Source organism: Catharus ustulatus, chromosome 10, assembly GCF_009819885.2.
Source record: "Catharus ustulatus isolate bCatUst1 chromosome 10, bCatUst1.pri.v2, whole genome shotgun sequence".
NCBI classification, from domain to species: Eukaryota; Metazoa; Chordata; class Aves; order Passeriformes; family Turdidae; genus Catharus; species Catharus ustulatus.
In genome coordinates this window covers 16,787,709-16,814,310 of record NC_046230.1, presented here as the reverse complement: position 1 = coordinate 16,814,310, position 26,602 = coordinate 16,787,709, and the positions used below count along the sequence as shown (strand labels likewise).

The following is a 26,602-nucleotide window of genomic DNA, read 5'->3' as shown; positions in this document are numbered from 1 at the left end:
CGCTGCTCCTGAAATACTTGACTGAGTTCCAGCAGAGCAGGGTTTCATTTTCCAAGACTGCTTCACAACGTTACCAGTGAGGGGAAGTGTGCAGTAAATGAACTCATCCCCCCAGCCCCTTAAATGAAGTTCCTTCAAATACAAAAGGCATCATCCAACTAAAAAAAAAAAAATCAACTTTTAAAAACATCAATTTAAAGCAATACACATTAAAAAAGCTTTCAAAATGGGGCTAAACCTATTGCCAGATTCTAAGTCCATGTGCAAATCTCTGGATCCATCTCTTATTTTTTCCAATAAAAAATTATGAGTATTGTTAAAACATACATTTGATATTTATTCAATCCACTTACCCTTCCCACAACCTCACTAGGATAACAGGGTTGGGTACAAAGAGGGTCAACAACCTCCAGCTTGGGTGAACAGGAGGCAAATAAATAGTCAGAGACTGCAAAAAAGTTCCAAAGAAATCTAACACCAAACAACAGAAAACAGTCCCAATGAAAAAATCACTCCCTGGATTTTAGTCAATAGATTTAATGGAAATAACTCAGCTTAAACAACTTCTTAAAGTCTGCACAGACTGTGAGGAGATAAGAGAGAAGGGGTTTGATGCAGCAGGGTACTGGAAAACTTCAGTCTTGAAATTACAGATTTGATATTCACTGAATAGAAGATAAGCCAGTGAACCACACAACAAACTGGAAGGGGTGGTTATGCATTGAAAATAATTGGTCCTGATATGCAATATTTGAACAACATCATAAAAACGGCACAGTAATAAAAGATTCATCTAACTTCAGTATAAATATGGAAGTGATCAGCAAAAAAAAAAAAAAAAGAAATAAGGGTAGGAAAATCTGAGTCAAGCAGGATATCTGAAGTTATATAAAAAAAAAATTATGATAAAGCACTAACAATAGTGGCAGTACAGAGTACTTCTCTTGCCCTGAAAGTAATACTTCCAGAGTTCATTACTGTAAGCACAATATGATGAAGAAAATCTATCCTGAGATCAGCAGAGGCACAGAAATGCATCTCTACTTCTAACAGAACCAAAACAAACTCCCTGGCCAATATAAAGAAAGAATGAGAAACTTGTGAAAAGTCTCATCACAAACCATATTTGAAAATAAAATTATTTTAGTTCGTTTCTCCTGATAGTATTTAACAAACAAGAATTTTTTATTTAAACAGCACCTACAGCCAAAGAAGAAACAACTGTTGTAACTATAACAAGAAATACTAAGTAAAAGAAATAGAGAGCACTGCATTTCACTGATGCAGAGTAAGATAGCAAGAGTGGCAGGATCATAAGACGAGTTGCCATAAACTGACAAAAAAATTTGTAATGAAAGTTTGCCACTGGAGTTTGACATTGCCTGAAAAAATTAATGCCAACATTACACTGGAATGACTCTTCTGCACAACGTGCAATTTTATGATGTTACATAATGTAGTCACATAGCTTCAAATCATCTGTCTTGGAAATAAAATACAAAGGCATACGAAAAACCTGCTTCAATCAATTCACTTCTATGCAATATAAAACTTGAAATTAGATTTAAAAAAAAGTCCCCCACATAAGATGGATGACTTATAATTTCTTTTTTCCTCCTCTCTTCATGGAGCACAAGCTATGCTTTCCAGCTTTAAAATTACATGGTTTTGCCTGAGAAGTAAAACAATACACCAAACAAGTTCTTCTCTAAATGCCTCTGACATAAGGATGTGTTGTGGTGCACACAGGAAGGAAGGAGAACGTGCCACACAAAATAGAGAAAGCAAGATACAGAGAATTGGGAAATGCAGTGATAGGAGGATTTCTTTATAGTCCAAACCAGAATGGAAATAGAGTAGGCAAATTTGAAAAGCATGTTGTAAGTATGAACACAGTTTTTTTCTAATACAATTAAAAAACAGACACCAGTGTTCAGCAGATTGAAACACTCCCAGCTGAGGAAAACTGAAGTATGAAGTTCTTCTCCAGGGGTGAAGTGGCGGCCAGCCTACAGACTGGAGAACAGAAAATCTCAGGGTTCTACTCAGGCCCTTTTGTTTGTTTGCCTCTGTTATCCCTAACAATTGTCAGGTACCAGACACATTTCTCCTTACTATTCTGAGAAAGCCCCGGGGACATGTGCTGTAGTCATTCATTAGAAGAGGAAACCCCTTCCCCAAAACAGAGAGAACAACACCTCATTTGAGTTACCCCAGAATCTGCTCATACAGCTGGCAATGCATGCTTCTAAAAACCCCTGCATTTCTAATTGTAACATTTCTCAGCATGGTCTAGAATTGAAAAAAAAAGTCTATCACATGGCAAGGAAACAGCTGAAGGTAGTTTTGGTTTGGTTTTTTTTTCAAACATCACATTTCTGTCTGAAAGTCTAATTAGACAGAAACAATATCAGTCATTAAAACCATTAAAAGTTTTTCTTCCATTTATATATTGCAAATCTGGCAGTACTGGGTAACAACTGCATTACTGATGAAAGTCTGTATTTTTGCCTTTTGTTTTATGCATCCAAGGAGGAAAAATGTCTTAAGTGAAAGGAATATGAACCGAATAGTATTTAATTTTATTTGTCTGTGGAAAGCTACTTAAGCAGACTGGTTTCAAACTGATAACATGTTTTTCAAATGGAATTTCCACACACTTATTTCTTAACCACTACAGGGCAATACAGGGGCTGTGAACAGAAAATGCAATGCAAATACGTTGATAAAAGAACCTAACAGATGCATTTCTCATTTTACTGTATTTGTGAAAGCAGAGAAGGCAGATGTTTAAAACATCACATCTATATTACTCAGTTACATAATTCACAGTCAGATCATGAGCACTAGAAATGTGTGTGTGTGTGTAATTTCCTTCACCATGCTCAGAACACAATGCCAGTTCTGAGCTAATCACTGGTGAAGGTTTGATGACTTATCAACAGTGAAGCTCCTGCGATTTCCACACTAACTTTTAACAATTGTAACAACCTGACACACAGCCATCCCTGACTGATGTGACACAGTTTGCACCCAGCAAAGAACAGAGCCATGAAATATTTAACATCTGAATATTTGCAGTATGTTTATAGCTCCAATGGCTGACCTGCTGTTTTAGCATAGATGGGTTCCAAAGATAATTTTTTTACCTTGCTAAGCACAAATCTCTCCAGTCCTTTTCAAGCCAGCAGAATGAAAGGAAATAGCAGATATTTTATGGCTCATAACCACATTCAGTCGTGGTCCTCTACAAAAACATTTAATTCCATAGTTGAGCTTGGGACAAATGCAATGACAAGCTCCTGATTGTCCTGCCATTATTGTGCTCAGTGACTCTCAGTCCCTGAGAACAGCATGACTGACACCAGCCCAAAGACCAATAGAAACCTTGGTGTATGACTGAACTAAAGGGTAATATATGTGACCATAAATAATAGTAATCATTAATTAAGCACATTCAAATTATTACTTGTCTTATCAGCATCCTAAAATTAGTTTTCTCCTTGATTTTAAAAGGTATTTCCTACCAAATGTTAAGATACCAGTTATTCATCTTATGCTGACAACTTGGATGAGAAGACTGGAGTTGGTGATGAGAGAGGTATCTGAGACCAGGCAAGACTAACAAGAAAAGAAGAAAGTGTTAAGACATGGAAGTTGGGATAAAGGAGATGAAAAAAAAAATCTGGGCAGAAGAGACAGAACTGAGATAACAAACTTGGCTGGGAACAAGACATGTGACATGAACACAGGGTAGAGCATCATCATCTCCAGAACACCAAACACAGAACCTAAGACCTGCTCAAACCATCACCTCTGCCCTCAAACATCTGTACAACTTGGAAGTACAGCATCCCACCCTACAAACAGGTTCCAGGGAATGACAACCTCCTGCTATCTTGCTGGCTCACCTAAAAGAAGGTTTGAACTGCCCAGATGAGCCACACAGATGCCAGCTTCATTCTGTTTAACCATTCTAGAAAATTCAGACTGCATCTCTGCCTAAAACTCAGCCTGAATTTAGAATTCGGCATCAGGAAAGCAACCTGGAAAAGACAATGATATTTTGAACAGAGAAACCTCAGTTATAAACACTGCTAAATCAAGCACAAGGATGATACAGTCTATCATCAGAGATGCCCACAGAACTTTAATTGCTTGTTTCCTGTGCATATCTACCATCTACATGTCTTTAATTAAAAACCACATACCATTTTTCATTCTTCTTCAAAATTTTTGTTTAAATAAATTTTTTCAGACAAGATGAATTTACTGTAAGAATCAGGACTGATCACAGTCAAAGTCTTATAAAAGAGGGTGTTGTTGAAAAATGATTAGGGAAAAAACCCAGGGAATTTCACAAAGAAAAAGGGATTGTTAATCTGAAAGTAGTGAACACTACTTTGGAAAAACAGATTGCATACTGTCAGTGTCACGTATTTTCTTCATATTACTAAGTAAATTTTCTAAATTAATCTTTAAAAAATATAGCAATGAATCACATTTTTTCTAGTAGTTGGGCTTGATTCCCAGTATTTCTGAGGAGTCACCAAGTTATTAAAAGCTACATTAAAAAATAATGCCCGTAAGTTCAGGCACTAAGTATTTTATATGTTGGTACCCCAAATCAGCAGATGCTTTCAAACTTTGTACCATTCCAAGCTTCATATATATAAAATGCAGTAACATTACCATGCTTCACTGCACAGAGGTTACATGAAAAATAGCATTTGAAAACTTTTCAATGGTCTGGAGCACTATCCAAAAGCCCAAGGCAACAATAACACGTTTCTGTATTCAAAGCTAAGTTTCAACAATAAGCTGAATAAAGAGACTAAAATTCACATGGGTCACTGAACAATATCTGGGTGGTGGGTGGAACTGAATAGATGCTCCCTAATCCTCCTGCCCTCTGCACATAGCACATTATGGTCACAAACCATATGTTCCAGCAGCCAACACCTGGGTTGCAGAGCAAATTGGGGGTTTTTGGCATATTCTCGTTTTGGAGTGCCTGAAGCTCATTGGGAGCAGGTTATGAGTGTAAATACTTTACCTTTCAAAGCAGTAACATTATCAGCTGGAAGAGAACGAAGGCTCCTCACTCCAGAAGGACATGTGGGCTGTCAGTGGAAACAGCAGTTTGTAGTGTGGCATTGTAAGTGAGGCTGAAGTCAAGGACTATTGGGACAATTTTGGGGACTGCAAGTTGGAACATTAAACCCTCTTCCTGCACATATACAGAAGCACTAACCTAGGCACAACAGTCCTATAAAGAAAAGACCACAACGTCGTTCCCTTTGCATCTTTTCTAAATATCTGTAATTCAGATAATTAAGGCAATGCTTCTAACTCAGATGCACTGATAAATCCAACCACGAGACATTTCTAACATGAATGGATTTCCACTCCTCCACTTTGGAGAGAGGGACATAGCAGATGAAGAAGAAAGCCCCCTGCACAGCACATGGCTTCAGATGAATACACAACTGCAATTCATTCAAGCTGTTTGGCCAACATCAGAAACCATGAGATCCAAGTCTGATTAGTTATTACAGAGAGAACCCTTGAATTGAGTTATAGCCTTTTTGTTAGCTACCATGTAATTTTATTTTTAACACATGGTACATAATTTGCAGTGTTTGTTGTAACTAATTCTTCACTGCTGGTTCTTCTGGATAAATTAATTACATCTACTGCATTCTAAACCCGAACCATAAGTTTAAAACTACTTACATAAAATAATGTATTTTGCCAAATGAATGCATGAGAGCCAAACCTACCAGCAGTAAGGTTTCACTGAATGAAATTCAACTCTATAAGCCATATTGTAGAATAAAAAACTCTTATGCTCACTGAGCAAAGGCCAGTACATTGTTTGACAGAAAATTATTACCAAATTTACAGCAGGTCAGTAGTAAAAAGTTCCAAAACAGATTTAAGGTGTGATTTCATTTAAGCTTACACATCTGTCAAAACAGACCCTCTCATTCTCATCATCCATGCAGTGCTTCCATCCTTTCCTTCACTGGCATTCACACACAGGTGAAAACATAGTGAGCTGTCCAAGGATTCGATACAAGTAGTTATTGGCTGGATTTGCAGCCAGATAAGTATTAAACAGTTTGTTGGAAGGCACTAGGACTGCTGGTGTTGACCATGTAGCAGGAGATGAAGACAGAACTTCCCCTTTCGGCATCAGCATAGAACTTGGATCACATTAGGTTGTGTATTTATCATGGTCTCCATTTAACAAGGATGAATTTTCTACCTCCAAGCACAGGTACAGCCATGGGAGAACAGGGCTGGAAGCACCATGAAAAAACACATACATTTCCTTTTTTCTCTAAATTCTAATTTGTCCTTCGTGTGACTGCAGGGCTTAATACATTCAACTATGAATCCCTACCTTCTTTATGTTACAGTTATCTCCAAAAACATAACTATGAGGGCATATGTAGACAGGAACAAATTAAACAAATTAATAATACAAATTAAATCTGATCATGATGGACTCAAGGAAGGGGAAAACTAGGGAAGTAACTAGAAACACAGGCAACACCACTGAGCACTACTTACAAGAGCTCACTGGAAGTAAAATTTGATAGCAGGTCTTTATTGTTTGTTTTAAAAGATAAACTCACTAAACAAATGCAATCTGAATGTCACGTATTGCTTTTATTGCCACAAGGATTAGAAACTACAAGCTCAGATTGCATTTTCCCAGTTGCCATAAAACATTAGACAAAAAGACTTCCTGTGTGCCAAGAACAGTTGAGCATTACTGCAGCCCTCAGGTCCCCATCCAAACCCAACACACCCAACAAAAATGAACTACAAACTATAAACTATCAGTCTACCCCTCTCTGTGTTTTCAGGGTAACAAAAAAAAAAAAGCCAGAGAACTGACCTCAATTTAGCATTTTTTTAGCAACCCCATTAGACCAAGAATTGCCAGTGTTTATGTATAGACCACACGAGATTAAGACTTCCTAATACCAGAAACACAACAAGAACAAAAACAAAAGGGAGCAATAATCAAATTAAACAAGACTGACACAAGTAGGAGCTAAGACCGAAAAACACAGTTGAATGGAACAAGCTGGATTACTGTCCAAAGTCAGGGGAAGGGCTCTGATCCTCTCTCCTCCTCACTCCTACAGCTACTAGGAACCTCTGGACAGGGCATTTCTCTTTGGGGTTTGGTAAGCACACAAACGCAATCACAAGACTCTGAACAACCCTACTGACATATTAGGTTTTGGGCTTTAATACTGAAACTTTAGATAATTTAAGTATCAAAACTGTAAGATCTATAGACAGTCTGAGATTTGAACAAACAATAATTCCAATGCCTTCCAAGTTACACCTTAAAGATCACAATAAATTTACATTCAAAATACAGTAACCAAAAGAGATGAAAAAATTACTTTTAGGTTGTTTTTGACTGTGCTGTTGTGGCTTTAAGAGCAAACGTTTGGGTAACAGGGGCACTGTTATCTGAGCCATGCTGTGCTTCCCAAGCCATTTTACATTTCATTAGGCAGCACCAACTGAACTTCTAGCAAGAATAAAAAACACCAGTGAGATCCTTTACTGCAGAACACTCACATGCTCACTGCACTCCCTCTAGATGCATGCAAGCACTTGGCATACAGAAATTTTACTGACAGCATGGTCAGATTTTGCCATTTCTATGGAGAGCTAGCAAGAACAAAATTACAGAGATGCCTTATTGGCAAAGCCATTGTAAAGACACTGCAGACCATTCTATTCTTCCTGGTCAGAGTCCTTCTATCCTTTTTTACTACTAATATATTCCAGAAACACGACATAGTGAGCTGCATGTAATTATCTTACTCAATTTCCATGCAACGGACATTTCTTTTATTGCATAAACCCACATATTCCCATCTTCTCCTTTAAAAATAGAGACAGTGAGTGGTTTAAGTAATTACAGCTGTCATGGAGGGTTTGACAAATAGCTTTTCTGCTCAATGTATGCTTTAGGCCACTGGGAAAGCTGTCAAATAATGACATCAGAATCTACATTAACGCTGGCAAAATGCAACTGTGCTTCCTTTCACATTTAACTCAGGTGGTTTATAGCCCTTCCTTTTCTTATTCTGTGCTCAAGAACATGAGTGGAACGAACAAATGGGTTGTAACTGAGATAAAATGGGGAGAGATAATGAATGTAAAATGAAAGTATGAAAGAAAATGAAAAGAAACAGTATAAAATCATATCCTTCATTTGATAATGAAGAAGCTTGCTCATTCTTCACCACTGATGAGCTTTGTAAACCTGAGCAATTTCCTAAAAGTCCAATTAAACTGTAAGGGAGGAATATAAAGGAATGATATACTTTTTCAGTATCCAAGTTATTAGTTATTACTACACTGCATTTCTTGCACATCCCTCATATATGAGAGCATGAGATGGGCAACTGCATCACACACTGCTTCCTGCTAATCCATGCCAAAGCTTTCCAGCACAGACTATCCCATCTTCAACTTGATTTTATATGATCTTAATTCCAGCCAAAGTACAAAACAACTATAAAGTCACTACTGTTTTACTGCCTGCTCAAGTTATATGCTCAGTTCTGAGAGTAACCTTGAGCATTGATCTTGGTTTAAAAAATCACGTGTGGGTTTTCATCACCTGGAAGACAGCAATGCCCAGAAGCAGCCAAGGTCCTGAGATAACTAGACAATTCACTATCCAGTGAAAAGCTTGGGGACTGAAGAAAATTACTAATGAGGAATTTAATTTTTCCACCTAAAAGAAATACAGTATTAAATTTAAAACTAAAGTGCAGCAAACCTGACCTGGTTTTGCTGCTTTGGGGACTCTTTAGTGAGTGGTTAAGAACAGTACTTAGAAACTATTACAGCTTGAGCATCAGAGTTAGCATTAGTCAAATCTGAACCCTTACAAGGTGATTTAACTTCTGAAAATGCACCTTATAGCTGATATCACCCACCATCAACCTCAAAACCTGCACAGAGCACCCAACTAAACTTGATCAAAGCTCTGATCTCTGACACCCTGTTCCCAATGACGCGCTTTGCTGGTTCACCTGTGTTGACAGCAGTTTCCAGGCAAGGCCAGTGGCTCTGTTAGGGCTTCTGGCAATGCGAGATCCTGGTTTTCCAGCAGGTAGTTACGTTTAATGAAGGATGTGATTCATACCCACCTCCTAAGCATCGATGTGGTTACACTGACATGCAGTTACTTTTATTGCTACAAGAATGGGAATGAGCTGTATCAGTACATGATTCACACAGAGATGTGTCTATTCAGGCACATGAGGAGGAAGGTTTGCACGTCGTTGTTTCATTTTCAGGTTTGTAACTGAATTTGTGACTTGGGAGCAATTCCAGTAACTTTTATGAAACACAGACATGCAGCACCTCATGTGTTTGGAGTCTGTGGCACAGCATGCGGAAAGGCTCTGGGGAGTCTACCCTGTGGGGTGTTGTTTACTTTTAGTGCTTGTAACACCTAACACACAAATATATTGTATCATATTGTTTGTGGCTAGTCCTATATAAAAGAATTGTAAGTGTGCCATGAAAAAAACTGTATCCAGCATTATTCAAAACAAAAAAATCACAGGACAGACCACGCTAAAAAAACCCCACAAGATGAAGTTATTCATAGCAGCCTTCAAAACAGAGAATTTAAACACAATGTGTGTCCCCACACACACTCAATAAGCTTTGCTTTTTACAACTTAAGAACAGTTCTAGCGTTTTTCTAAGGTTCATTGTGATGATAAATGCACAAAAGTGTACGGCGTGCACTGCCGCTTATTAGCATTTAATGCTTCTTGAACAACTACAATGCAAATATTCATCACAATAGATGGGAACCTTGGTGGGAACAAGAATTCCCACAAATTGTTTAAGAGTACAGTAAATGAATAGTGTTATAAACAAAAAGCCCAAACCCCTCACAAACGCGTATGCTGTATTTGCTTACACATTAGTCCACTATACATTCATTGTGCAACTGCACTTGTAGAAATGAAACAAAAACCACCCCAAAAATTTATATCCCAACAAGTGGGGTTTTTTTATGTATAAATGTGGTCAAGACAAGCAAACCACTGCTATCAAAAGGTTTGCTTGAGTTTTCATCTGTTTCTTTAGTTAGTGACAGATCTTTGTGTAAGTAGGATGTTACAGGACAGAGTATGAAGTCAAGACAATTCTAAAGAAGGTTCCATTTTGAATTACTTAACTGACAGTGTAACCACCACACTTACTAACCAGCATGGTAACTTGAAAAAAGAGGGATGTTGGAAGCTTATTTTTAAGCTTTCAAGCTACAATTCAATACTGAAAAGTCTAAATTACTAGATTTCAAAGCTACAAACAAATGGCATGCTAACACCTTTTAAAGTTACTTTGACTTCACTTATACAACTCCACAATCAAAATTAACTAAATCTGACCTATATAATGTATTAAGAAGATTTCTAAATCCTGCACAAACTCTCATTTCCCAAGTCTCACCTCTCTATTTAGTACAGTAATATGCAAACAGAGATGTGTTCTCACTTCTGGTCAAGATACAGTCAAAGTATACGTTTTTTTAGTCTACTCTTCTGAATCCTTTTAAGGAACAGAAAGGACAAAAGCCCTATTGCTTCCTGTACCTTGTAAAGCAATTCATAATCTTTAATACCCTTAAATCCATGCTATACAACAACAAAAAAAGGGCTGTGATCATATTCACAGTATCTTTCATATCTTCTTATGGCTGTTTGAAGTTACAATAATAGAAGCACAAAGAGCTTTTCAGAAATAGTTTCTTTAGCATAGACACACCTGACAGCCCTTCTTGCAAGGTTGGTTTCCCGTGTCAGCAGGACAAGGTGAGAGATTGTGAGGTGCACACACAAGTGTATATACAGATTCATATCTACATGTATCAGAGCAAGAACAGACTGGCTAAAACCACAGCACTGAGCATCACTGCTGAGAAAAACCCCACAACGCTTTTGAAAACAACTCCTCATAAAGGAAACATTTTACAGCAGAGATGATAAAGAAAAAAACTACAAATAGGAGAGATCTCATCAGACGGGCAGAGGAAGAACCCTGCCACAGCTCCTCCATCCTGCCTCAGCCGAGGAGAGGAAGGGCGGAGAGCGAAGGGAAGAGGCGAAACCAGCTTCAATTTAACCAAGAGACAGCAAATTGGTCACCTCAGACTCCGTCCTGAACGGGGGCTGGCTGGGCAGCCAGGACCCCCAGCCCCTCTGCCACAGCCCCGCTCCCCTTCCCGCTACCTCGCCCCTCTCACCAGCCTGGGTGGTGTCGCTGAGATCGTGGTTGGCGGCGCTGGCCCGCGGATAGTCCCGGAGCTTCCTGCCGCTCAAACTCAGGGTCCCGCTGACCGCCGCTTCTTCTAGGGCTCGGTCCAAGGAGCGGCTCCAGGAGCCGGGAGCCGAGGGACCGGGCGGAGCGGGACAAGCCGCGGGCATCGCGGCAGAGCCGCCCTCCGGCGCCGCCATTTCCCCGCCACAGCCCGGCCGGACAGCGCATGCCAGAGCGCGCGGCAGGGGCGCATGCGCGGCCGCCGCCCGGCGCCGCCGGGACCGCGCGGGCTCCGCGTCCGTTCCAGCCGAGCCGAGCGGAACCGAACTGAGCCGAGCCGAGCCAGCCGCTCCTCGGGGCCGCATCTCCCCGCCCCACTCGGGTCAGCCGGCCTGCAAGGGAACCAGCGCCCCGGACACCTGCTGAAACTCTTACAAATTACAGTTTTCCCGCCAACGAGGGATGTCACAGGTTGGTTGCTGGCTGAGCATCGCTCACGGCTGCTGAGTGTCAGGCCCGTTCCGGCAGCAAAACAAGGGTAGAGCGCACAGATCTCTGCTAAGTGGGAAATGTAACAACTGCTTCACGTTTTTTAACTTAAGGATTGATAGCATTAAAAGGCCACACCCTTGGTGACATCTTAATAAATGCCATCTTGCCCAGCTGCTTCCTCTGAACCCACCTGATGCTGCAGCTAACACACCTCAGCTGATACTGAAGAAAAAAGGCTGTCAACACTCAAGTAGCAAGACAATCACAATGTGTAACACCTTATCGAATACATTTCCAGGCAGTATTTTGTCCGGCATTGCCAACTGATAGCAGCATTCGCACTGCTTTGTGCCTCCTGCTGGCACAGCGCTCCCGCACACCGCGGAAGCTGCTCGGGCTGTTCCTGCAGCACAAGGTGTTGATGACAGCAATTCTCGCTATCAGGACATGTCACAGCAACAATCGGTGCTTGGGCTGACACATCTGCTACTCACCACACCAAACCACTAAATTAGGCAGTGCTGCTGAAGCATTAATTAGTAGCTGACACATTCAAATGCAAGTGAGCCACTACAGTGCCACTCCAAAAAGCGCTCCCTTGTCAAGGTGTTAAACTGGGCAAGGAGTGTGAGCCTTTTTAAAGTTAGGTTGCTTTCTGCTGTGTTCTTCAGAATATTTAATAATTTGATAAATAAGAACCCCTTGCAGGTTATCAGAAAATTCACATAACCGGTATATTGCCCAGGTGGTTATAACAGGAACAAGACAATATCAAACCTGTAACTTTTTATTTAAAAAAAATTAACAGCTTCAGAATAGATCAAATGTAATAACTTCTCCAAAAAATACCAAAAGGTACAGTGTAAAGCATCTTCTCATTAAATACAAACTAGCACTTTTGATGCACTGCATCAATGTTTTGCATCTAGGCTGATGCAAAAGAATTTTTTTTGTTGCATCCTGGCACATGGAAAACGTATACATTGAAACAGGATGACTGACTACACTTTACCTACTCAAATTCCAACGGTGGGACATTTACTAAAAAAAACCTACTAGTAATTGAGAAAGAAACCTTAACACCATTACATTTACTTTGCTTCTGCTAAGGTATATTTTTCAACATTAAAAATAAAGGTTTAAGTCCTACTTTAGCATCTGAGTGCACTCCAACTTCAAAACTATACAAAAAAAACCCAAAAGCTCTTCTGCTGTCAAGTTTTCTTCAAGGTTGAAGTTGCCAGTATATGCTAGTTAACTTGGAATTTGAGATAAAAATGCAAGGAAACCAACTCTGTCAAATGTAAATTCTTCAACAATGTGAAAAGGAGCTAAACTTGCTTTAAACACCATAAACATTTCCCGAGGCAGCAAGCCAGTCTTCTACCTGACTGTACCTATCACACCTCACAAAAAAGCAGTGCTAAGATCATCAGTGCCTGGTCTGGAAGCAATTCTGAAGAAGTGCCTCAATTTTAGGGATTATGTAAATATAGATTGAGGATGCCCCAGTTATTACTGTCCTGCAGATTCTGATTCACAGAGCACTCTCTACTTAAAGCAGGTGGCTACATGTTCCTGCCTAATGCCTTACACATGCTGGCAAACAGGGCTCTCCTCCAGCAACGTTCCTCAGTTTCAGACAATTTCCAGATGTCTGATCACTTTGGATCAGCTTCACATCTTACCTCTCTTTGGTATAAACAAACAAAGTACCATGAGATTCCTTGCCTTCAGCTATTTTTATGAGTTAGAGAAAACCCTCTGGGGCAAGGTGTGCAGGATGAGAATCCTGTATCTTTGAGGGTAAGACACTCTACCATACTGCTGACTTTCTGGTGAACTGCTGTATTTTTTCCTATCAAATTATTAAAAAACATGAAGTTATTGCATTAAGTTAAAAAAGCTTTCAAAAAGAAATAAAAATCAAAAGTACAAGAATGAAAGGAGACAGAAACTCCATTTACAGAGTAGGATGATGAAGCTGAGCTACCTGGAATAAAAAGGACTCCACACACCACCTCTGTATATTCCTCCAATGTGGTATATGATCTGGACCACTTTTTAAGGATAAGAGTAGAATAGTCTCCATCCCAGTTACAAATTTTGGGTCTCAGCTAACAGCTTTATTTGTGAACGTGAGGATGCAAAACAGTTTTCAAGAAAGGAAAAAAAATGGAACTTTAAAAGCACGAAGAAGTACAGAACCAATGCTCCCATGAAAAATGCCGCTACATCGCTACCCAAGTATCCACAGACTGAGGCTCTGTGCTAAACTGGAGTCTGAAAGAGAGCTCAAAGGCAGTCCCTAAAAAACCCTAAAATGGGGTTTGTAATTAAACACTTAAACAATCTTTACCATAACAGAGGGGTCAAAGAACTCAGGTGGGCAACAGAATCTTTTCCAAATAGGTGATGGTGCCACTATGTCGGATCAGTTTCTCTCCACTTTTTCTCTCTCAGGGCATCAAGTCTTTTACCATTCCCAGTAAAAGTAATAAAGAGAGATAGCTCTGCCACCATCTTAGCAAGATATCTGGAGATTTCTAGTGACATACTCTGCATTCTTCTGCCCACTTCTATTTCAGGGTCTTAGGTAGGTGAGCTCAGTGCCCAAATCCATCTGCCAGGTTAGCCCACTGTTACAAAGCGGCTTCCTTTGTTCTGAGACAGTGCTGTCCTCTGCTCTTTCAGGATCCCAAATCGTTCGTTCAACGTCATCCCTGTCTGAAAAATAAAACAATGTAACCAAAACTTTAAAGGTGCTGGGTAAATTTAACCAAAATAATGGAGATTTTTTTCTTTAGTCTGTATCATCACTTGACTCCTCAGTTGCCTCGCTTGGATTTTTTGTCACTTCCCACACCATTTAAAAATGATTGGACTACACATCAAGAGCTTGCATTATCAGCATTCATTAAGAACACATGGTAAGTATATGCCAATACTCAAAGCCTACTCAAAATATTTTAAGTTAAATTGAGTACAGACAGACTGAAAAATGGAACTTTCAGTACACATTTCCCCACACAGATTCTTTGCAACTTCAACAAATGCAACATTTTCACCATTTTCATGCAGGCTGCTTTCCAGTTCACTCAGCAAAGGCAGGAAGCTGCAGTCTAATCCAGAAGTTCAATTAATTTTACACTACACTACAGACTATTTTTGACATGTTCCTGGATGTAACAAATGCGGATCAATGCCTTGACTCCATGCAGTTTTCTACAGCAGGCACTAAGGAGCTGATTACAATAACAGCATCTAACTCTGTCACTCTGTAAGAATTCCTTCAATGACAGCATTAGGATCACTGCACCAAATCACCTATCTTCATGAAACTTGTGAAAAATTGCTCAATTTCAAGACTTTACATGATTTTTTTTTTCTTCCTAGCTGGACAGCAAAAGTTGCCTTGTAAATTTGTCTGCCAGGGTTCTAAGCAGGTCACACAGCTGAAAGCAGCTCATCCCAGAATTATTCACAGTTGCTGATGCAAGCACAGCAGGAAACCAGAAGCCTTTTAGAAATATTCAACATTTTAAATCCCATTTAAATCATGTGGGCATGCAAGACATGAACTAGAAGAACAGGAACAGTGAGTTTAGCTACTTGCTTGAAGTTACACAGTGAGTTAGCGGAAAGACTGGAAGTGGAAACAAGAAGTAGTCACCTGTTCTCTGGTTTTGTCACTAGCAAGTCTAGGAGGAAAGTGCCCCACTGGCTTTTATTTGTCTTGAAACTACTTCTACAGTTATGAGAGGAAAATTGCATTTACCTGTTTTCCAACACTGTTTATATCAAACTGCAATGGAACCCCTTTTGGTATCTTCTTCTCTTCAGACTGGTCCCTCTTCATCAGAAATGGTGGCACAGGACTACGAGTTAATCGTAATTTCTGGGAACTGTGAAAGAAGAATGTTACAAAGGACATGATGAACATGTGTTTTATGCAAGAAAGCCTTAATGCTCATAGAGGTATGAATTCTTCATCAACCATTTCACCCAGCTGGCTGAAGAGCTGGAGGGCACAAATTCAAGAAGGTAAGTCAGGCAGAACTGAAAAAGGGACTATTATTGTTATCAGACAGGAAGAGCCCCAGCAGGAAACCATCTTATTTTTTATCTGCAATTATACTGACAAACATATAATTTGCAGTTAATTAATCCTATAAATACAAAATAAAAATTGGTAGTCTTCCTTACTGATAAAATGCTACCAAGGAAATGCTACTCAAGACATTTTTAAAATACACCACCTATAAACAACAGACCATCAACTTCTCAAACACAAATACAGCAATGTTCTCTTTAAGTGTAAGTCCAGCAGTATTTTTATGAATCAGAGAGTAACTGTTACCATCACTCATGAAGTAGGTGCTCATTCACTTCCACTCAGACAGAGGCAGAAAACAGCTGTGACATGGCCTGATTTGGAAGGGGCAGACAACGTGAAAATCTACCAGCCCAACACTCTTCCACTATACATCACATCAAGCTCCTAACTGGGAGATGATGTGTGAGATCCAGCTGTGATATTATTCAAACTCAGAAAGGGGCTAGACTTAAAAGCCTTCACAAGAAGCTGTGACTTTGAGGTCACCTGAAACACTCCCTGCAAGGAACATTCTAAATGGTTCAAAGCATGGATTCCATTTATATTCAGAACATTTCAGAACTTAATTGAAAACTCACATTGGGCTAATGATTGCTCCTGGATTGTCAATAGATACAGTCAGGATCCCTCCACTTGTGGTAGAAGTTCGCCATCTAGTTTGAAAACACAAAATCACTTACAAAAATTGTGCAGAGACTTCAGTCAGGGTATCTTTAAAAGTATGTCCAAAATATTGGCCAGCAAAGAATGGCCAAGCTTTTGTGATGTTGGCCAGTACAAAGATCACATGCTATTGACACCTGGCTATTGATTCTTGTACCTTTCACATTACCTACACCTATTCAGGACAGCACTAAATCACACGCTGTCGAGATGCACTAGAACTACAGCACTAACCCACGAGTTCACTTTTTAAAAACAAAGTTTCCCTGTCACAGATGGGGCCAAAATGGCTCATTCAAGAGGTGACAGACTGCACTCCGTGGCACCTGCTGCTTTCCTCATCCTGTTGTGTTCTCAAGAAACACCCTGCAAAGAGCCTAGCAGGCATGGAATGATATGGGAAGAGTATATGGGGAAAGAACCAAGTGGCCTCATTGGGCTCTGCTTTTTTAATTTCTAAACTGCTTCACAGACTTAAAGCCATATTAAATAAAAGGCAAATTACAAGAGCTCAGAACACTGACATTTTAATTTTTCTTCCAGTCTATGCAGTATTCATGAGTGCTAGAGATTAGTCTGATCCTCTTACCACCTTCCCTCTCATTTCTGCAAATGTCTTATGCAAACCAACTCCTCCTGGTTAAATTAGAAGATAATTTAGGAAATAACTGAGAATAGGGGAGGATCACTGTCACTCTAGTTGATGTGCCTAGAGGGGAAAAAATCCACCCTCCTTCTATTATCATAGCCAGGATGTCTGAGCTAAAATGAGACTCTTAGGTGTTACAAAACTGAAGTTTTCCAAATTAGATACTTACTGACGAGTTCTCTTTACTGTCTGATTATCAAGATCATCTGTTGACTGCACTTGAGCTCGCACCTGAAAACACATCAGTACAGACACCTGATTTGAATACTGTTTCAATTCCTATTGTAGCAGCTGGAAATACAGAAGTTCAAAATCAGAAATTTCAATCTGTACACTCTGCACAAACAGGGCTGTACTTGCAGAGGGACTTCAAAGACAAGAGCCTTATTACCTTCCTAAGACATTGAAAAGAAATTACTATAAGAACACGAAATTATTTAAACAAAATTACCAACAGAGCAATGGTAACATTTTGGAGGACTATGTTAGCCTAAGATACATCAAAATATTACTACACTAGCAAGAAAAGTCTGTCTAGTTCCTGATCCTGTCTGTAATTTTGCAATCCATCTGGAAGACAACAGCTACTTACAGTCACAACAATGGCAGATGTAGAATGAGGGCACAAATAAAAAGCAAAACCACCACTTTTCATTCACTGCGCACTCTCTAATCTCTCCATCCTACTAAAAATAACGAAAAAATCCTTAAGTAACTAAAATAACTGAAATAAATGATCCCAAAATAAATAAAAAAGCAAACCAAATCATAATCAGATTCTAAAATGTGTTCCTGCTCTATTATTCACCTGAAGGCAACTTCTGAAAGCTGGACAGTGCTTTCTAATATTAACTTTTAAAAGGAAAAATTAATACCTTGCAACTACCTTCAAGCACTGACAAGTTCCATGCCCCTAGAATAGCTCAATTACACTGGAATGTGAAGCAAGACTCAGTGGATTACAGTAACTGAAGAGAACAAGCACACTTCCCTAGAACCCATGGCTATTTCCCAATGCACCTGAAGTTTCTACTCAGATCTGCTATTTCAAGTTGATCAATATCAGTGTTACAAGTTAACTTAGAACCTGTGGAACAACTGCCTTGTTCTTTTCAAAATATGTATTACCTTCAGGCCCCTTCTAAACAGAAAAGTTGCTTGACGAGTATCTTTCTGCTGATTTAGTTTGTTTCCAATTCTGACAAAAGTGGATGGCATGTTATTCCTGTAATAGTAATTAAAAAATATAGTTATAAAAGATTCCACAGGGAACAAACACCTTAGAGAGACTACCATGGAAATCAAAAAAGTGCTCAAAACATCCATAAGGACATCTGTAGTGCTGCCTCATTGAGGTCAAACACTTCAGTTGGGATAAGCTCCTCATCCACTAGCAATGAAACAGTACTCATAAGTAGAGCAATCATTGTTTTACACAGAAGTCTACATCACAGGACAATATGGTCATTACTTCTGTTTTTCACTTTGTTCAGTATCCTCCAGCACTTTAAATGCTGTTGATTAGATTAAAAAAAAAAAAAAAAAGATATGAATAAAGAAAGTTTGTTTACAGTTTCCACGATATGGTCACATAGTGAAACCTTTTATCATGGAGACCATTTTGTTTGCAGTTTATAACATGTTAATTCCAGCAAAAATGAAACATGCAATGGCTTCCCTGAAGCTGCAGATGGCACCAGATTCCACAAAGGCATTTAGAACTTTAGAAAGTTCACTAAACCATGGCTACTAACACTTCTGAGCTACCAAAATCCACAGTGGCCATTTCCATACAGAATCATAAGCCACAGTTTCATGGTTTGGGTTTGAAGGAACCTTAAAGACCCCCTGGATTCAACGTCCCTGTCATGGCAGGGACACCTTCCACAAGATCAGGCTGCTTGTGATTTAACTGAAGGCAGAATACCAGGTGCTTACAATTAGAGGTACTTCCTGAGTGCTCTACATCATAACAAACATCTGGCTTTGTATTGAGACCATGTTAGTCACATTCTTGGCTTCCAGATTTGTAGAACTTCACACACAAGGTGGTCTTGACCATATTGCTACTGCCAGTACCTACTGTCATCTCATAGCCTCAGTCCTGTCAAACAAGATTCACTATGGAACGTTGCCAAGTAGTGTTCAGAAAGCAGGCTTGGTATTTTACCTCCTGTTTAGCAGGGTAGGCCTCCTGAGGGCAGGAGCTTGTTTTCTCTGCATTTCAGATTGTCTCTGCAGGTTTGTTTTCCTTTTCAAGACTGGGTAATTCCGCTGCGCATTCTTAAAAAAAAAATAAACACATACAGCATAATGTATACTGTACACACACAAACATTTTTCTTTCAGTTTCTATTTACCAACTGTGATTAGAATACACTTGGCTTTGCCTACCTTTCACCACCTAGTGTAATTTGAAAATACTTTCTACAATTTCATAAATTCTATCTTCTCCACACCCTCAGGAGAAAACAAAAAGCAACAGACCTTAGCAATTATTTTTTTCATTACCATATCTCCCTAAATGACAAAAATCCATGCCCCACATGTCTTAAAATTAGTCTTCTTCATAAATCCAAAGGTAATCCCCATGCTACAATACTGAATAAGATGAAGCAGGCAACAACTGGAGCAGTGGAGAAAAGGAAGCCTATTGATGGAGTTCAGTATTCTGTGAAAGCTTTCATTTTTGTAATAGCACATGCTTAGCACCTGCATAATGCCAATCTTCCTTGTAAAAATACAGTAACTCCCTCCACACTTGCACAGAATATACTTCTGCACTTCAACTCTCATGACTTGCAACCCAATTAAAAATTAGTAACTATTTTCACACCTAGTCATTATCCAGCCCACTCAAAACAAACAAGAACTCGGCTAACACATTCCAAATTTGATAAAAGCTTGGACCATTTGTCTCCCTTTTATATTTCAGTAGCACTGATCTGAAACACTCTTCTTTAATTTTTTTAACCTGTTCTGACACGAATCAGGGTTGCATTAATTACCTTCTCACTCAGTGGCTGCCTGTTCAGAGGACTGATTCCTTTGCGTGCACCCACAGCTTTCTTGGCTGCCAGGCCAGTTATGACTCCATAGGAACGCTTCTTCCCTGCTATCTTCCTTCTGCGCCCCAGACGATTCTTACCATAACCTGCAACAAGCACAGAAAGCTCAACAATTCTTCTGAAAGAAAAAGGTGAATGCTTTAAGATGTCTTGCAGGTAGCACAAGTTATTTGGCTGCACACTTCAAGCCTTAGAGCAGAGGCCACCGCTACACCTGACGACAATTTGGTCACTCAGTTGTTTAGCAGGTCTGGCCCAAGCCCCAGCACAGCAATGATCAGCTTCTCACACACAGCACACTTTTGTCCTAGTTCATTGCATTAATTTCTGTTGAAAATTTCTTATTTGACATGTTTGCAGGGAGAACTTCAGAGTCTTCTAGCACAGAAAAATACCAAAATACTCTGAAATGGAACTTCATCAAGTACTGAACAATATAAAACCAAACTTGAGAGTCCCTCAGCTTCCTACCTATTCAGGAAACTTCAAATTACCAGTTTAACTTAAAAGAAAAAAAAAACAACGAAAAAACCAAAAAAAACCCAAGACAGCTTCAAAGATTATTTATTTAAATCAGTGGTTTCCACTGATTTAGCGACTGACTAAATGACTTAGGAGGAAAGAACATAGCAATTGGCCTACAAAAGCACATTAAACAGCATATGAATTATATCACATTTGAAGTGTTTCCAATTAGAAGTCTGCATGGCAGTGCAGCCAAACTGAGAACTGAAAGCAGCTTTTGAATATAAAAGGCTTGTAAGTCTTAGGTCTGTAGTATCTCCAGTTACCAGAGTTTGATTAACCCTGTCTGAAGTCATTTAGCGTCATGCTATGAATACAAACCATGCTCTAATTTTGTCCCCAAGCACCCTCTCCTCTGGAACCTCAGACTGCAAAATAAATTTAAGACTGAGGAGTCAGCTCTCCAGCAGCAGACACATTTAGTTTTAACATATCTGACATAACAGCACTGATAACAAATCTGTGCTTCCTCGTGAGACAGGAGCCATGACATGAGGTAAGCCACTGGTCAGAACCCAGCTTAGAGCAATTTGCCATGGAAAACTGCTGTGTACACACATTTTGTATCTGGTTAGCAAATGCTCTTCTTTTCCAAGAGAAAAGCTGAGAAACAGGGTTACTTAGGCTAAAGGGACCTCAGGAGCTCTATAAACCAACCTCTGCTCAAACAAATGAAAACCTCCAAGTTAGCTCAGGCTGCACAGGGCTTTGTGCAGTTGCATTCTGTGTATCACCAAGGACAACTTTTATTTAAATGAACAATGCTCATCTCTCTGTTTTTACCCCCAAAAGCTGAATAGAATCCCTTGCTTCTTTGCAGAAAGTTTGGCAGCCACTTCTGAAACCACAGGGAACTGAACACTGTTGATCATTTGTGGTTTCTGCAGTTGTCCACAGAGGATTTACTACTTTTCAGAGTAACTTCAATAGCAGAGTAGCAATAAACTACTGGAAAGCTTCTAATAACTAGAATGCTCACAAGAACTATTTAACGACACCTTCTGTTTAAAAACAATATAAAACATTTGTTTTCACTGGGAGAAAATGTGCCAAGCTATATAGGAGGGAGCAGTTGAAACTGTTTACAATGTTTCAAGATATCATTAATCTGGCAATTTTGCAAAGAAATTTTTTTGTTTTTTCCTAGAACACAGGCAGGCAAGCTGGTAAGGTTCCAGTAAAGTAGCTGCCCAAGACATTAGTATTTAGAATTTCATGTTTACAGATCAAGTTTTTCCTAAAATTCTAAATCTTAATACTTGTTTCTTTGTGTTCTTTTGATGATAAACAATTGCACTTGACAACTGTAGTTATAAACAGAGCCTACATGTTTGATAATCTACAACTTAAATTCACTTACTCTTCACCCACACAAATATGCTCATATTTGGGCTAAGAGATTTAATAAATCTTTTTCCAGGCCTGTCACCAATTTATTAGAGATATACAAGTAACACAGTTGTGTGGGCCTGCATAGAAACCAAAACTCCTCTGAGCCATGAGTAACACAACATTCCACTGATCTCTAAAGACATTTGTGTCTAAGGAGGAGCTGCTGTTACAACAAACACTAAACAAGACAAAGATAACACAGGGATCATTGTGAGTACACCAGACAGATGTGTCTTTGTTTTAAAGGAATGCTACTAAACAAGAAATTGCATGTATTAACTTAAACACCTAACCAGCTCATACTGAGGTGGTAAGCTTTCTTAACACACAGTATTCTTCCATATTTTGATCATCTTGTGCTAGATACTTTTCAAAACTAATTGCAAGCAAAACCAGTGTGCACTTCAAGCAGGAGCTATCCATGTTCTGAACTAAAGCCTGGGAATTGTTTTAAAATGTCTCCTGTTCATCAAAAAAACCATGAGTTACTCAGGGGAACCTACAACAAAGCTGTTATTGCACACTCTTCCTCTCCTCACTGAGACAGTACTTCCTTTGCATCTCAAGCTCTTACCAACTCACACTTTGCACTATCCATTTAAATATTCCTGAGCCAGGATCACAGCCTGCAGTAACAGATACTTTGGGAGGCCTATAAAGAAAATTCTACCCAGCAAATATGAATATGCTTTTCTTTTGTACAAAGCTCTGGCAAGGCCTCCACATCTCCCAATACACAGGTTTTGGCATAAGCACTTGTTCTGTCCAACTCTGAGAAGGTGCAAGGCATCATCACAAAAATTTCCAAACTTCATTTGAAGAATTAGAAAGCAAGCCAATTCTTCCTTAAGTCAAGGACAGACCCTCAAGCATCTAAGCTCCCTGGTGGCCAAACACATCAATTACTTTCTCAGACTGAATCAGAAACAAAACCAAGTATAAATAGATTAAAAATATCCCTGAATTATAATCAAAAGACACTATTTGAAAGACATGTGAACTGACCACACATTTCATTATGCTATCTTTCAGCTCAAGAAGATAATGTGGAATCTGTGTTATGTTTGGCACACACACCTTTCTGCTGTTGGATTCCCCACTTAGAGTCTTGTGAAGTGAACTGCTGAGCTCGATTCTGTTGAAGCCCTCTTTTTATTTTGGGAGAATATTGCTTTCTCTCTTCTTTCTTGTTCAGCTTGATTATATCATCTACAAGAAGAAAAAAAAAATCACATACTGTTTAAAATTTAATATACTAAATAAAAACCCCAAACAGCCTGGAGTCAGAGGAGACAGACCAGTCAATCCTGCAAAGGCAGCACATACAAGTTAAGGTTAAGAAACATTAGCACTATAAACATCTGTTACATCTCACAGAACTTGCTTTATAATACAATGCCCCAGCAAAAGGGAAGCAGTTGCATACACTCAGAAAATGCAAGACACACGTAAGATCATGGCATTCAGCCCAGCATTAAATTTTAATTTGAATGACTCCATTAGTTCTTGTACACTGTTAAAAAAATGTGAATCCAATCACATGCCCAGACTTTGCAGAATCCAGACAAAACATCAATTCCAGCTTTAGTTATTTTATCCTAAGCTACTTAAAAAAGATCACATGAGACAACTCAGGCCATCAGTTATCTTCAAATGTTCACCAAGGCTGAAATGATGGGGAATAAAGCAAGCTAGACATCTCTCCCCAGGAATTTACAATCCAAAGCAATCACCTTATCTATTGTCCAGGGAAACAATTTCAGACAAGTATACATCAGTTCAAAGATATGTGTAAGAAACAAGCTGATGGAAAGTGAACAGCAGGTCTGTCCAGTGAAAATTATGCTACACCAGTTTGATTTCCTTCACCGATCTGGTAGCCAGCTTAGGAGAGAGTAAAGCAACAGGTGTGGCAGCTTTTACCTGACTTTCAGCTTTTTTACAAGAACACCTTAAAGGAAACTGTCAGACTGTGTTTACTGCATCTTTATCATGAGAGCACAACTGATAAAAACACCATGTTTCAATAGGGAGCCTCCCCAAATATGTGGACAGTAGTTTTTCAGTCAAGGAAAGATGGAAATGAGGTTACTGTGTTTGTGGCTGAGTTCAAATGGACTCATAAGGGGTAGAACAGAGGAAAAAAAAAGAGTAAAAAACACAAACAACAAAAATCACAACACTGTTATCCAACTTTTGCACACTGTCAAAGGAAAACGAAGAGAAAATTAATTCACTTTACTGCAAAAATTTACTAGGACAAGAATACTGATCCAGGTCACTCAGGGTTTGATATCTACACAATCTTCTTTACCAAAGGGGCTGTCCCTGGAACAAGGATTCCAAACTATCCTTTTATACACAAAGGAAACCAAAGCCACTTCAAACACAGATTCATGCTTCACAGTTCATCTGCTTCATCTTAAATCAAATTTCTGCAAGTTGCTGCACACAAGGTTACAACTTTTTAAACAAAAGGACTTAAGTTTCAGTTATTATCTTATCTGGGCAAATGAAGGACATTTGGGACTTCATGCATTTGTTAGAGGAGTCACACTGAACATTCTCCTTTCTTGTAAGAGATCAAAGACCACAGTTACAGCTAGAACAGCAGCAGAGTTATCTGGGAAGAGTATCAAACTGGAAGCTCAGCTGCACATGAACTGCACATAACACAACCAAAACATGTTTAATCTTTATTACTATGTAAGAATTTACTCAGCATCATGATCTCGACCTTAAGACTTCCTAGACTAAGGTCATGTCAGTTTCTCTGATATCACACTAGAGGTGGGACTGCATCTTCTCTTGGTTATACCCAACACAGAGCTTTCACCTGGGGACAGCAGCTGGGGTGACAAGGTCTCATACACCCAGAGAAGCTGAGGGACACACCCACTTCACAACACCACTTTAAAACAACATCCTCATGACACTACAACAGTCCTTTACAGTCTGCTATCAATTAATGGCCAGGACACGCAGCAATGACTGACTGAAAGGTTAACTCAGCCAGGAAACATTAGAATATGTGAAAATAAAACAAGCCAAGATCAATGACTCTATTAGCAACCCTGAAAACAATGATTGTGTGCAATGGGTAAAAACAGCTTTAGCTTTCTATGAATGCTGTAGCACTACTATACATTCAGACAAACTCTAAATATCATTTCACAAGTTATCTCCACTGCCCAAACAAAGAACTCTGCTGAATTCTTTACAGAGGGAAAAATTGTATAAATCCTCTTATTTTGCAGTGGCCCAAAAAGAGGCCAAGTCCACCATTAATAATTTCAGTTCACACTCTTTGATTCTGATAGCACCAATCTATCGTGCTCTGGTAATATCACAGAGCAGATTAAAGCGTATAAAACCGATTAAATTTTTTTTTTCTAATAAAAGTAAACTGGAAGATGCAGTCCACAAACCAAATTGTCCCTGACTGTTAAGGGGACTCAGTACACAGCACCAGAACAGAACTTCTCTGAGATACCTCACAGAAGTATCTACAGTGTGGATGTCGGTTTCTCGGACACGCTGGACAAACACAGCTCTGCAGATTTGTAATGAGTCTGTGCAACTTCCTAACACACACACACCCTGCAATAGGAGGGCAGGGGACAACGGGGTAGATTGTCACAGGAAACTACGTGGTAGAGGCGACGTCATGCTTGGTGTGACTGGTCTTATACTGCAAAGAGGTTAGACGGGAGACTTGCCACTGCCGACTTCCAAACCTGAGAAGAATAAAAAGGCCAGGCCAGCTGAGAGACCACCAAACCTCACCCATCCCTGTAGTTACGAGCGCCAGGCGAGGCCCTGGAACGCTCGCCGAGGGCCACCGAGCCTAAGGCCCGAGTACCGAGGGCCTCACTGGGCCACACGCAGGCGGTGCCCCGGTCCGCGGCCTGCTCAGACCGCCAAGCGACACAAAAGGGCTATGGCTGTTCCCCGCCAAGGATCGCGACCCCCGGCTCCCCGCTGCTCCCGGTGACAGCCCGGGACTCGCCCCCGTGCCCAGCCCCTCCTGCGCTCTCGCTGTGGGAGGGTCCCGTCCTTTCCCGTCCCCACCTCCCAGCCCTCCTTGGTTCCGCCCGCGCCGGTGCCCGGCACAGCCCCGTTGGTTCATTCCGCCCCTCCCCGTCCCCGGCGCTTGGTTCAGCCCGAGCCCACCGCCCTGACGCCCACGGCGGCCGCCCCGGCCCAGCTTCTCACCCAGGGACATGTCGATCTTCTCCAGGCTCTCGCCAGCGCCGTGCCGGGCCCCCGCCGCGGCCGAGGAGCCCGGGAGCGGTGCCGCAGCCCCGAACGCGTTCATGGCCGCCTCCCTCAGACCGAACCGCCCCCAGCCGGGCCCGCGCATGC

At 40.1% G+C, this 26,602-nt stretch overlaps 2 protein-coding genes across 15 annotated transcripts in view; both read right to left on the bottom strand.

The window, feature by feature from the left end:
• LRCH3 (leucine rich repeats and calponin homology domain containing 3) overlaps positions 1-11,536 on the bottom strand; it is a 62,944-nt gene extending 51,408 nt beyond the window's left edge. For all 14 annotated transcript variants that reach the window (XM_033068218.1, XM_033068223.1, XM_033068229.1 and 11 more), the window contains exon 1: positions 11,318-11,536. In XM_033068218.1, coding sequence (XP_032924109.1) covers positions 11,318-11,528 — 211 coding nt within the window. In that variant the 5' untranslated portion in view covers positions 11,529-11,536. The remainder of the gene's footprint in view (positions 1-11,317) is intronic.
• A 1,058-nt stretch (positions 11,537-12,594) lies between these two features.
• On the bottom strand, positions 12,595-26,600 carry FYTTD1 (forty-two-three domain containing 1). The gene is made up of 9 exons (XM_033069074.2): positions 26,453-26,600; positions 23,315-23,446; positions 20,261-20,406; positions 19,423-19,535; positions 18,381-18,477; positions 17,422-17,483; positions 16,519-16,593; positions 15,602-15,728; positions 12,595-14,550 (listed from the first exon to the last, which is right to left on the bottom strand). The coding sequence occupies exons 1-9, from the start codon at positions 26,598-26,600 to the stop codon at positions 14,455-14,457; spliced, it is 996 nt and encodes a 331-aa protein (XP_032924965.1). The 3' UTR covers positions 12,595-14,454.
• Between the last annotated feature and the right edge of the window lie 2 nt (positions 26,601-26,602).